The 12,328-nt window shown below is 52.5% G+C and overlaps 1 protein-coding gene across 2 annotated transcripts in view; it reads left to right on the top strand.

The window, feature by feature from the left end:
- The window catches only part of ITGA9 (integrin subunit alpha 9), a 326,966-nt gene that overhangs the window by 170,340 nt on the left and 144,298 nt on the right, over positions 1–12,328 (top strand). For both annotated transcript variants that reach the window (XM_039237208.1, XM_039237206.1), the window contains one exon: positions 409–558. In XM_039237208.1, coding sequence (XP_039093139.1) covers positions 409–558 — 150 coding nt within the window. The remainder of the gene's footprint in view (positions 1–408; positions 559–12,328) is intronic.

The following is a 12,328-nucleotide window of genomic DNA, read 5'->3' as shown; positions in this document are numbered from 1 at the left end:
TTCCCCGCCTCCCCTCCCGGCCGTGACCGCCAGCCGGTCGTTTCCTTCGGGTCTTCGGGCCCCGCCGGCTCACGGGCTTCCCTGCCCCGGCGCGAGAGCCGGGCTCGTCTCAGCACAGAAGGCCTCTGGTCACCGCAGGGCCCCGGGCGCAGAGGGTGGCCGTGAGGCGACGGGCTCCGAACGCTAGAGCCAAGGCCGTGTGGCGCCACGCGAGGCGGAGCGGGGAGGCCCCGCTGGGCAACGGGGTGCCCTCGGAGGAGACGCCCCGGCCTGGGGTCGCCGTCGCCTCCTCTCCCGGGCGGGGGCAGTCAGATCTGCCCCCGCGAGGCGGGCTGTGCGGCCGTGCGAGGCCGTCCGCGCGCGTCAGCCGGGTCCGCACGTAACGCGCGTGCTCGTTTGTCGTTTCAGCGGAGGGCGCAGGACGTCGTCAGCCCCGTGGTGTTCGAGGCCGCCTACAGCCTGCGGGAGCGCGCGCGCGGAGACGAGGGCCGGGAGCTGCCGGCTCTGGCGCCAGTGCTGCGCTGGAAGAAGGGACGGAAGATTGCCCAGACGAACCAGGTCAGAACCCTGAAGCTCTCGACCGGGGACCCAGGGTGGCAGGCGCCTGCGGAGGACGTTGTGGCCCCGGCGGGCCGCGGCAAGGGCACGCCCGCCTCCGCGCCTCGCTTTCCTGACCCGCAAAATGATAAAATACATGTCTGGTGGGGGGGTGTTGTTAAATCTAACAACCACGTGATTCAAACACATCGAGGGATTATTCCTCATGATCCCTTTGATGTCATGAACCGGTTCCTTGGCCCCTGAACTTGACACTTATTCCTAGACTGTTTCCAGAGCTTAGATTACGTAGTAGGTGCTCACTAAATGCTTTGTTGGTGAGGGTATGAGTGAAGAAGCAAGACCACCATCTTGTAGGGGCTTCCGGGGGGTTTGGTCGGTTAAGCAACCAGCTTTGACTCAGGTCATGATCTCACAGTTCATCCGTTCGAGCCCCGTGTTGGGCTCTGTGCTGACAGCTCAGAGCCTGGAGCTGCTTCCGATTCTGTGTCTCCCTCTCTCTGCCCCTCCCCTGCTCACTCACATGCGCTCTCTCTCTCTGTCTCTCAAAAATAAGTTTAAAAATTTTTAAAAAAAATCATCTTGTAGGGACTGGTGGTTGAGTTAGAAATGTCCAATCCAGGCATCCCTGGGCCAGAGCGCTGCGGGCGTGGGTGGGCCACCCATCCTGTTGAGTGCTCATCCCATTCCGGGCTGTGCTGCTGTGTGGAAGAGCTTTGGAGCACCATCGGGTGCGGGCCCTACAAGCAGGAGCGAGCCCAGGACCGATTCCGTGCAGGAGCGCGGCCTGTCTGCCCTGAGCCGTCCGTGAGACGTGCAGCACTGTCTACTATGCAGGAAATACGCAGGGAATCTGTGCTCCCAAATCTGTTTTAAATCTTCCCTCAACACCCAAAGTCACCACAGATCCAGGACCTTGGTGGGGAGAACGTCAGGCAAAACTGCTTTTTGGCTAAACCAGGCTCCTGTGCAGGGTGGTGGGGGGAGCAGAGCCCTGGATCCACGCGCAGGCCCCGCCCTCCTTTGACTGCTCTGGGCTCAGGGGAAAACTCGCACATCAGCCAGCCATCCCTTGCAGATCACAGCTGGGAAAAGAGCCACAGAGAAGAGTCGAGGTTCGAGATGTCCGTCCAGATGTTCAGTTAAGTGGTGAGGTTTTTCGCAAGGCCTGCCAGTTCTCCGCCAAAGTACCTCCCGCGTGGTCTTGGGTCAGGTTCCCCGAAGCAGAGCCTGGGGCAGGGATCTGGGGGACATGGTCTGATGAGGCTGTGCTCTTAGGAGAAGCTGAAGGAAGTGAGGGAAGTAGAAGGCGCGGGGAGAGGATGTGGCTCCGCCAGTAGCTTTAGCGGAGCTGGAGAAGTCAGGAGCACAAATTACACCCAGCAGCTGTCTTCTCAGGGCAGGGGGCTGGCCTCGTGTACCCCGTGTTAGTCAGCCGTCGGCTGGCTGGCTGGTGTAGAAGCAGAGTGTAGGTCTCCTCGAAGGACATTCCCTTCAGCTTTGGACGGGTCTCCGGGGACAGATGGGCATGTGAGCCGCCGGCTCCTCGGCCCCACCAGCTGGGGGCCGGGCAGCAGCTGTACCGGGTGTGAGCAGGGCGCCCGGCGCCCGCGGCCCGCAGGCACACAGCCTGCTGGCAGTACCGGCTCTTCAGCTCCTTCTCTCGATTTCAAACATGAACTTCTTCAGAGCACGAGGCCCTGGAAGGTGGCTGGTTACCAGCACTTGAGCAGGCTGAGGACTGGGCAAAGCCAGTGGTGTGGTGACCGTTCCGGTCACCTCTGGTTCAAGGTGGCCGACCAAGCACACCTGTCTATGCTGCCTGAGGCCCCATTACGCTGCGTGTAAGTGAGGAAACAGGCACAGGGAGGGAAACGCTCCGGGGAGGAGACCTCAGCCAGGGAGAGGGGCTGGTAAATTTCCGGCGAGGGAAGAAGATGAAAGAGTGTTGGTGGGTGAACCTTGAACTACACATAGAGGCTGGGGGCCCATCTGCCTAGGGGTCCAGAAAGCTGAGCCGTGGCCACGCGGTTCACAGAAGGGTGCAAGAGTGACCTGTGCGACGGAAACGGTCGGGGGGGGGGGGCTATCAAGTGAAGTTTGGTAACTGGAAGGGTTGACTGCCCACCCCTGTCCTTGTCCCCCGGACTGGGACATGCAGAATGGCAGCAACCAGGCATTTTCTTCTCTAATGAGTCTAGTAAACCGGTTGAGATAGTGTGAGTTTGGCTGGCCCCCCAGAGGAAAGCCTTACTTCCCTGGCATTTAGAGGCTCTGATGTAAGTGTTAGCTTCCCCTCCTACCATTCATCCACAGATTTCTGAATCAGCCCTTTGGCCTTATTCCTAAATACAATTAGACAACCAGTGAACCTGAGATTGGAGGAACGATGTGGTGAAGAAAAAGACCAAAATGAACAACAGAGTGTCTGACTTAGAAGGAAATAGGCTGTTCAGGGCATAGAAAAGATTATATAACTTTAAAAACCACCTTAGGGGCACCTGAGTGGGGCTCAGTCAGTTAAGCACCTGACTTTGGCTCAGATCATGATCTCACAGTTCGTGGGTTCGAGCCCAGTGTCAGGCTCTATGCTGACAGCTCAGAGCCTGGAGTCTGTTTCAGATTCTGTGTCTCCCTCTCTCTCTGACCCTCCCCTGCTCACTGTCTCTCTCTCTGTCTCTCTCTCTCTCAGAAATAAAACATTAAAAAAATTTAAAAACCACCTTAAAATGTATATAGGGGTGCCTGGATGGCTCAGTCAGTTGAACGTCTGACTTCAGCTAAGGTCATGATCTCACCACTTGTGGGTTCAAGCCCCGCGTCGCGCTCTGTCCTGACAGCTCCGAGCCTGGAGCTGCTTCAGATTCTTTGTCTCCCTCTCTCTCTGTCCCTCCCCTGCACCAGCGCGCTCTCTCTCTCTCTCACTGTCTCTCGCTGTCTCTCTCCCTCTTTCAAAAATAAATAAACATTAAAAAAATTGTAATGTACATAATAAACACAAGGAGGTTTCAGAATATATTTTGTCCTTTAAGAAAAGGTTGGAATTCTTTCTTTTTAAAGGGAAGAAACAGAAAAAAGAAAACGTTCTTAAAAATTAACCAAATGGTTAGAGAGGCAAAACTTTAGTAGGATTAGAAGATAATGGAAAGAAATCCCCCAGTAAGTAGAGCTAAAAGACAAATAGAAGAGAGCTAAAGGATCAATTTATAAGTAATCAATTCAAGTAATAGGAGTACCAGAAAAGTAAGCAGAGAAAAGTTTAAAAGTTGTAAGAGAGACAAAAGAATAAAATTTTCCAGAGTTAAAGGACAATTATTTTTTTAACATAAAGATCTCACCAACTTACAAGCAGGAGAAACGAAAAATATCCTAGATACAATGTCTAGGATATTTGCAAGTCACTGCTACTAAGATTTAAGGAAAATTCTAGATGCTTCCAGGACAGGGAGTACAGGATGGGAGGTGGGGGGTGGGGAGGATATATGTCAACGTACAACATAGTTGGAGTCCTACAAACTAAGCAGCTCATCGACCTCCTGATAGGCAAGATTAGAAGCCAGAATATGGTGAAATAAAGGCTTCGGAGCTCTGATAGAAAGAAATTTGAAACTGGAATTTTATACTTAGCCTAACAGTAAGTCTGAGGTTGAAATACAGTAATTTTTCAGACAAGCAAGGGCCAGATAGTGTATCTCCCGAGGAAACTTCCAAGGCGACAGCTGTAAATGTGCTGCAACAAAACAAAAGGATAACAGCGAATTTAAACAATAGTTGACCAAATTAGAACGGGGTCAGTGAACTTCAGGGAGAATGAAGCTGGCAATAGACAGAGTAACAGAAAGTAGCAAAACTTTAGGCTACAGTGTAGATGTAGATGTAGTTTCTTCTCAAATAAAAATAAAAGCAATCAAAAACTCTCAGGAAAATAGAAATTTGGTCAGTGTGTCATGGTTCAGACATAAAACAAAATGTCATGGGACTTTGAGCAAGTAGAAGAGTGTAGGGAAAAGAAGAACTTTGATACTAGAAATGTTCTCCCCCAAGTGAAAGTTGAGCTTTGCACCTGTAGTGAAGGGTATGTAATCATGACCCTTGTCTGGGCTCGAACGTGAACAATAATCATGTAGCCATAACATTAGCATTATTTATTAATTTTCGGTTATAGTATAAAATGTAAATGCCATTAAATTTTACTGCGTCGAGGTAAAAATAGAATGGTTGAAGTTCTCTTAAGATCTTCATCTTTTAAATCGGAGCATCAAGAGTGCAAAACTTGATGAAACGAGAAACAGTTATTTACAACTGAAAATTACGGAAGTTATCAGTGGAGCACTGCTTCTTAAATTGTGGCTGTGGACCCGGCCATGTCAGCCTCTTTGGTGGTCTTGTGAGAAATGAGGATTCTTGGGCTACATCCCCGACCCACCAAATCAGAAACTCGGGGCAGGGGGCGGGGAGGAGGCCTCAACAATCCGGGCTCTGACAAGCTGACCAGGTGATTCTAAGGCAGCTGGTGTGTGAGCAGCCCTACCGCAGAGGATCTGAGAGTAGTGTCTGCCTGGCGGCCTGTTAACATCAGGAAGGCGGAGGAGGCGGGGCTCTTGTGCAAGAGAATTCCCACCCATGGTGGCAAGAATTCAGTAAGATAATGTCTAAATCTGATTAATCATCAGAAGAAACGTACATGGACATGGGGAATAGTGGTTGCCCCCAGACAGCAGGACTTGTACAGGGAAGTGTATGGCAGGGAGTCATGCCTTTTTTTTTTTTTTTTTTAACCATGTGATTCTTTGATTGAAAGGAAAATGAAAGAAAAATATTGTTCTTCACTTGGAGAGATTGTTCAGGAGTCTGAGAAATATTCTGGGAGAGTGATCCTTGCCTTTTCTCCCTTCCCTGATTAGGTGGGAGGGGAGGCTGATTTAATGATCATCCTCCATGTGTCTTCCAGATGTTGACTCAATTTGCAGGGGAGAAGGATTCTGAGAGGGAGGCCCACTCCAGCAGACAGAGCTGAACTGCAGCCCGTGTGTGTGTGTGTGTGTGTGTGTGTGTGTGTGTGTGTGTGAGACAGTTCCGCAAAGAGCATCTAGTCTCCTCATAGGAAGGAATAATCTCATGGGAGCTCTTGAAGTCATGTTGCCAGAGAACATTAACAGTTAAATACTGTAGTCTCTTTAACTGCGAGGCACTGAGCCCATGTTGGTATTCAGGATTGTGCAACGGCATGAACTGAATCCTGGCAGTTCTTTGAAGTCAGGGCCTGCCCTCACGGACGGTCTAGTTCTGGCAGTAAAAGCACTGACAGCGTGTAGAACATGGAGGCAGTGGCCACAGTGTGTGCAGTGCGGGCTTACTGATGGATCTGCGGTGTTTTGCAGTGAGTGGGACAGAGCCTTCCCTCTGCTGCGTGAAGAACAGTGTCGGGAATCTGGGCTGTGGGGTGTGGGCTAGGCTGTGGGAGTGAATGGTGACGTTGCCACCATTGCTGAGAATTGACTGGGATTCTGAGCACTCTGCAGGCCTCTGTGGGGCATTCAGCCCGATGAGCATACACTTTACCTTACACATTTAAGGAAAGCAGAGACCTGCCTCCGGTCGGGGGATATCTAATACAAAAGCAAGCAATAACAATATCAAAAAACAACTTGTTTTATCCCTTAACCAGAAGCATACTTCAAAAGACTATAAATCCAAGAGCAGTTCAGTCAATTGAATGTCTACTTTGTGTAAGACCTTGATAAAAAGATAAAACATTGCTGGGGCACCTGGGTGGCTCAGTCAGTTAAGCGACCCACTCTTGATTTTGGCTCAGGTCATGATCTCATGGCTCACGGGATCGAGCCCTACATTGGGCTCTGTACTGACAGCATGGAGCCTGCCTGGGACTCTCTCTCTCTGCCCCTCCCCCATTCATTCTTTCTCTCTCTCTCTCTCTCTCAAGAAAAATAAAACTTAACAAAAGATAAAACCGTAAGTGGACTTAGTGCAGTAATACTTGTACAGAGCAGACAATGAGATTCAGATGAATGTGTGTGAGTGTTCATTCCAGAGACTTCTTCCAGTTGAGGAGAAGGTGTTCTGTGGAGAAAGGGAGAACCGGTGGAGCCTTAAGGAAGAAGTAGGATTTGGACACTCAGGGCCGGAGGGGTTGACAGACTCACAGAGAAGGAGGGACTGACTGATGGCTGCTGACGGTCTTCCACGTGGTTGTGTCTGGCGTCAGGGACACTACTGAAGATGGGACTACTTGTTCCCTGGCCGTGGAGCTGGGCCTGATTCTGGGGGGACAGGAAACCATTACATCGTTTTGAGTGCAGGGAGGTCAGAGAAGTGCCTCGGGGAGACTGGTTGGCCTGTGCCTGGGGGAGCGCTTGGGAGCTCTCACAGCAGCCCAGGACGTGGGATGGCGGGGGTGCGGTGTGACAGACCCAGAGGGTTGCCTCGCTAATGGCTCCCAGTTCGTCTCAGCTGCTGGAACAGTATGGCGCTGACTGAAAGAATCCTGCAAGGCGCTGCTTGGCCTGTGTGCTCGGTTCATTCCCCAGCAAGGCCGGCACTGGACTTCTCACCTGAGGGGACCTTATCTCCCCTTCGGGTGACTATACCAGTGGCGATGACGGAGACCCTGTCTTCAAGCCCTGTGCACAGAGTAAAGCTTTAAAAACTCTAATTGCGCTCACGCTTCCTCAGGAGGCCCCCAAAGACCTGGCTGGGGCTGGCCTCCCAGGCTGCCCACTGTGTAGACAGAATGGCCCCCGGGGATGTCTACACCGTCGTTCCCGGACCCTGTGAATACGACGAACGACGTGGCAGAGGGGACTCTCAGGTGTGACCAAGGCTGTGGGCTCGCCTGGACCGTCCAGGTGGCCCCGTGTTTCCGCAGAGGAATGAGGTCCGGGAGATGCAGGGGAGGGAGTCAGAGGTGCGAAGCGTGGGGGACTTGATAAGCCCCTGCTGGTTTCCAGGACGGAGGGCCAAGTTGACAAGGACTGGGGGGAGCCTCCAGGGGCCACGAGAGGCGCTGGTGCGTGTCAGCAAGGAAACCCGGCCCTCAGTCTCCCAGCCGCAGGGGCTGAATTCACCCGAGCAAGCCCCGGGGCAGCCACTCCCCCAGAGCCTCCGGACAGGGCCCAGCAGGGCGACACCTGGACTTTGGCTTTGTGACACCCAGAGCAGGGAGACCTGCTGAGCCCCACAGGGCTGTGAGAGAAGAAGTCTGTCCTGTTTTAAGTTGCTGAATTGGTACGGAGTTATTACTGCAGCAGCGGAGCGTGATCGCGCCCCACACCCAGAGGGCCCCAGGCCTGCCTTCTCCCCCTGGCTTCCCTGCGGAAGGAGCACATCTCTCGGGTGAGATCGGGGTCCCAGGCCAGGACAGAGTATACTCACCCGGTGGCCCAGGGTGAGAGCCCTGGTTATCGCCTGTCACGTGGGGTGTCTTCTGCTCCGCCTGCCTGTGGATTCTGTGTAGTAGTAGGTGAGGCGCACTGAAGGGGTGAGGCATTGTTAGACTCTGCTCCCCCCTCCCCTCCCCTCCCCTCCCCTCAGGCATCTCAGCTGGTCCGTGAGCAGGTTCCCTGGGTGGGAGGCAGCGGCACCGTCTTAGGGCCTGGCTGGTTCTTCTTATGGACCTCGTGGTCTTCATGACTTGGTCCTTGCCTGTGAGACCCAGAGATGCCCTTGCCCTAGCGGGGATGGTACGGCCATGACCTATACGACCAGACCCCGAGAGCCGGCTCTCCCAGCACAAGCTGGGATGGGGCTTCTGTTCTCCATCCCTGCTGCCACTAATCTAGCCCAGGCCACCGCCATTTCTCACCTGGACCAGGTCGTTTCTCTGCATCATGCCTACCGCCCCTGCCCTGCAACTCCCCTCTGCCCTTAGAAGACTCGGGGGCGCCTGGGGGGCTCAGTCAGTTAAGCATCCGACTTCGGCTCAGGTCATGGTCTCAGGGTCTGTGAGTTCGAGCCCCGCGTCGGGCTCTGGGCTGACAGCTTGGAGCCTGGAGCCTGTTTCGGGTTCTGTGTCTCCCTCTCTCTCTGCCCCTCCCCCACTCAAAAATAAATAAACCTTTAAAAAAAGAACCTCCCGTCCCTTGTTAAGGTCCACGGGCCCTGCACAGTGGGGCTCTGGCCTCTCCAGTGGCATCCTGTCCTGCCTCCACCCTGCGTGCCAGCCATCCCCAAACTCCCCAAACCCGCTCCCGCTTCAGGCCCTTTGCATGTGCTAATACTGCTTCTAGCAAGTTCTTACTCTGTCTTTCTCACAGCCAGTTCTTCATTCTTCAGGTCTCAGCTTACCTATCACCTCCTCAGAGAACCGTTTTCCAACTACCTATATTCCCTGACTATTTGATTCCTTTATGAAACCTGTCATAATTTAGTATTTTTTTGTCTAATTGCTTTTCTGGCTCCCTCATTGAATGGAGGCTCAAGAGGGCAGGGATCGATTCTGTCTCATTGTCTGTTGATCGCTGGTACCTGGCACAGAGCCTGGCCCTTAGTGGGCGCCCAGCAAACGTGTCTCAGCTGGCAGCACAGCTGGGTCATGGCCACCCTGCAGAGGTTGGATGTCCTATCCGAATTTCTTCAGTGATACATTCAACAAAGCTGTGTAACTTTTAGAAATGTGGTTGCTGAGCTCTCCGGGAATTCCTCCCAGGCAGGAGAGCAGGGTGTGTGATTTAGGGTGATTCACCCAACAACCGGCGCGCATCGGTGCGTGTGTGAATGTCCTTTCCAAAAAACAAGATGGAGGAAATATGGTGAAGAAAGAGGCATTGCCTGTGTTGAGAATACTCACTTTGTCATCTTCTGGTGAAAAGTGAGCTATTTGATTTTACGCTAACACTCATTTTTAATTCTGCCGAAGCCATCAACTTTGGGCTGCCATTGTACTGAAAGTCGTCCCTGCCTGCCCCCCCCCCCCCCCGCCCCCCCCCCCAGCCCAGACCCCTCAGTGCTTGTGTGTGTGGAAATATAGCCGATGGCTGTGAGAACTCACTGTTTGTTCAGCCTGGACATGAGGTAATACTTTCCCAGGTGAGGTGCCCAGCTGCCCTGAAAGGCCAGCTCTGAGGTTTATTTTTGTTATCATGTATGAAGTCTCTGCAGAATGGTGGAAAGCTGGGTGCGTGGGAGGGCGGGTGAGAGAGAGCTTGTCACTGCAGACGTCGGAGCCAGACAGGTTTCAGGGACCATCCAAGCTGGGTGATTAGGCACCCGGGTTCAGGGGAGAGTCTGGCCCAGCAGAGGAGGAGAAGGAAGAAGTTCCCACCCCAGCCCGATTCCAGCCGGATCAGCCCCACTTTGACCGGCTTCTGGGCAGTCTTTTCAGAAAGGGCACCATAGCGAAGCACGTGTGCAAACCATCGAGCTTTAAGGAAGTGTGAGGAAAACAGGTAGCTCAGCCCCCGCTGACCACGCAAGCCTGGCTACCTCTCCGCGTCTCCGGCTTCTCTTCAGGTTTAATCCTGGAAGCAGAGGCGAGGGACTCCCACCTCTCAAAGGCTGGGGTGTTCCCAGGAGTCCCTTAGAGCTGCGTCTTTGCAGTGTGAGGAAGGAGCGGCTCCTGGCCCTCACACTCTTTGTAGGGAAAGAGTGGTTTCCCCCCAGACCTTCAGGCCCGTTGGGTTTTCTTTCTTTCGTTCTGCCTAATGGAAAGGCTCGCCCGCGAGCCTGTGGAGTGTGTACATAAATGAACGAGGGCACGTGTCCAGTGGACAGTCTGGCTGGGGAGGGAACATCAGCCCGTCCCTTGCTCTCTTCGAAGGTGTTCGAGAGAGTCCGAGGCCGGGCACTTGCAGCCTGGAGTTATCCCCGGGGCCCCGCCGAGGTGAGGCTCCTGTGAGTGTGCGGGGAGAGGTCTTGCTGGCAGCCTGTCTAGTTTGAAGGCATCTTCTCATTCCCACCTGGCTCTGCAGCTTCTAGAAATACAGAACTGGTGAACCCTTCCTTCCCTCTGACAGCACGAGCACCTTTATTGCTGGCTCTGTTTTCTGCCACTGGTGACTAATTAGTGGGAACTGTTTTAGAAAATAATAAATGAAGCCTAGAACACAAAAGATTCCTGGGTGAAAATCAAGGGAGAGCATTTATGGTCCTGGGAGTCAGAAGGTCCCTAGAAGCAGGTTTATGGCTGATATTAAAAGTCAGAGGTTCAGTCGGTTGAGTGTCCAACTCTTGATTTTGGCTCGGGTCATGATCTCACGGTTTGTGGGTTTGAACCCCGCTTCGGGCTCTGTGCTGACAGCTAGCCCAGACCCTGGAGCCTGCTTCAGATTCTGTACCTCCCTTTCTCTCTGCCCCTCCGCTCATGCTGTCTCTCTCTCTTTCTCAGAAATAAATAAAACACTTAAAAAAATTTTTTTAATCTACAAGGACAGTTTGTACAGACCCTAAGCTAGAAGGAATTCCTCCGCTTTAATATTTGAAGTATTTGTCTTTCACTTGTTCCTTTGGACATGAAATTTTTTTTCAGAAAGCAACTCTGTCTGTATGACCTGATTTTAAATACCAGGCAGTGAGACATTTCTGTTCTTCGTTTGGGCACAGGACTGAACAGAGAAGTCTCTGGCATGACCCGGAGCTCTTACAATGTGTCACATTGAAGATAGTGTTGGATTCTGGAAAAAGAGCCTACTGACACAGAATTGGGAGGAGAAGCCTTTTACACTCCAGTCGTGGCATTTACACAAACAGGGTTTTAACAGGGTACCAGGTGATGGGGGCCACAGACATGATTTGCGTATGGCCAGGGCCTCTGGGAGCCTCCATAAAACTGTGGGGGGAGGAGCAGTTCCGAAATGTCCCTCCTGTCATCCAGGCAGAGACCCTTTGCTAAGTCACATTGCCCACCAGGAAACGCCTCACTCATGAGCGTAAAAAATAGCCTTCTTGTTTGGTCCCCTTGGGGTGCGATTTGAAAAGCATGTATTCCCACCCAGTCCAGTTGTCCCTATTTTCTCAGGCCTCAGCACGGGTGTGGTTGCGAAGGCAACCTGTAAACAGCATGTATCTGTGTCAGTGATGATATATAAGCAAATATCACCAAGTCCAAGAAATTGACTCTCCTGTGAACAGACATCTGGAGTAAGTGAAGAATCCCACTTCCTATTAGATCAGAAGGGAAGATGTTTCCCAGGGCGGGTCTGAGTGGGAGAAACGGGCACCCCAGGGCTTGAGCATCTAGACAAATGTCCTCCCTGCAGTCCCCCTTGGCCACGACCGGCCCTGAGCTGCCAGCCCCGACTCACACGTCTCCAGGGCTGCCTTGGAAGAAAGCACTCCCAGCTCCGGCCTCTGTGCTCTCGCTCAGAGACAAGTATAACTTGAGCTGAGCTTACTGCCTTTTTTTTTTTTTTTTTTTTTGGCCCAAAGGGAATGAGGAAACCAATAGCCAAATAAACATTCTAGAACAGGAGTCCACAAGCTGGAGTCTGCAGGCCAAATCTGGGCTGCTGCCTGCTTTTATAAATAAAGTTTTATTGAGACACAGCCACACCTGTTTCTTTACATATTGCATACGGCTGCTTTCACGCCACTAGGTGCAACAGAGAGCAGATGGCCCACAGGCCAAGAGTATTCACTAGATGGCCTTTACAAAAAACGTCTGCCAGTCCTGTTCTAAACGAAGCAGAGTAAAGATTTGGGGAGAAGCTGGATAAAGGATTCGAAAAAGAAAACTATTCTCCAGAGAGACCAGGGTGAGGAAGGAGCCAACGAGGAAGTCCAGTCCATGAGGCTGAAAAGGCCGCTGGGTGTCTAG

Source organism: Hyaena hyaena, unplaced genomic scaffold (assembly GCF_003009895.1).
Source record: "Hyaena hyaena isolate Hyena2069 unplaced genomic scaffold, ASM300989v1 scaffold_121, whole genome shotgun sequence".
NCBI classification, from domain to species: Eukaryota; Metazoa; Chordata; class Mammalia; order Carnivora; family Hyaenidae; genus Hyaena; species Hyaena hyaena.
This window is presented reverse-complemented; position numbering and strand designations above follow the sequence as displayed.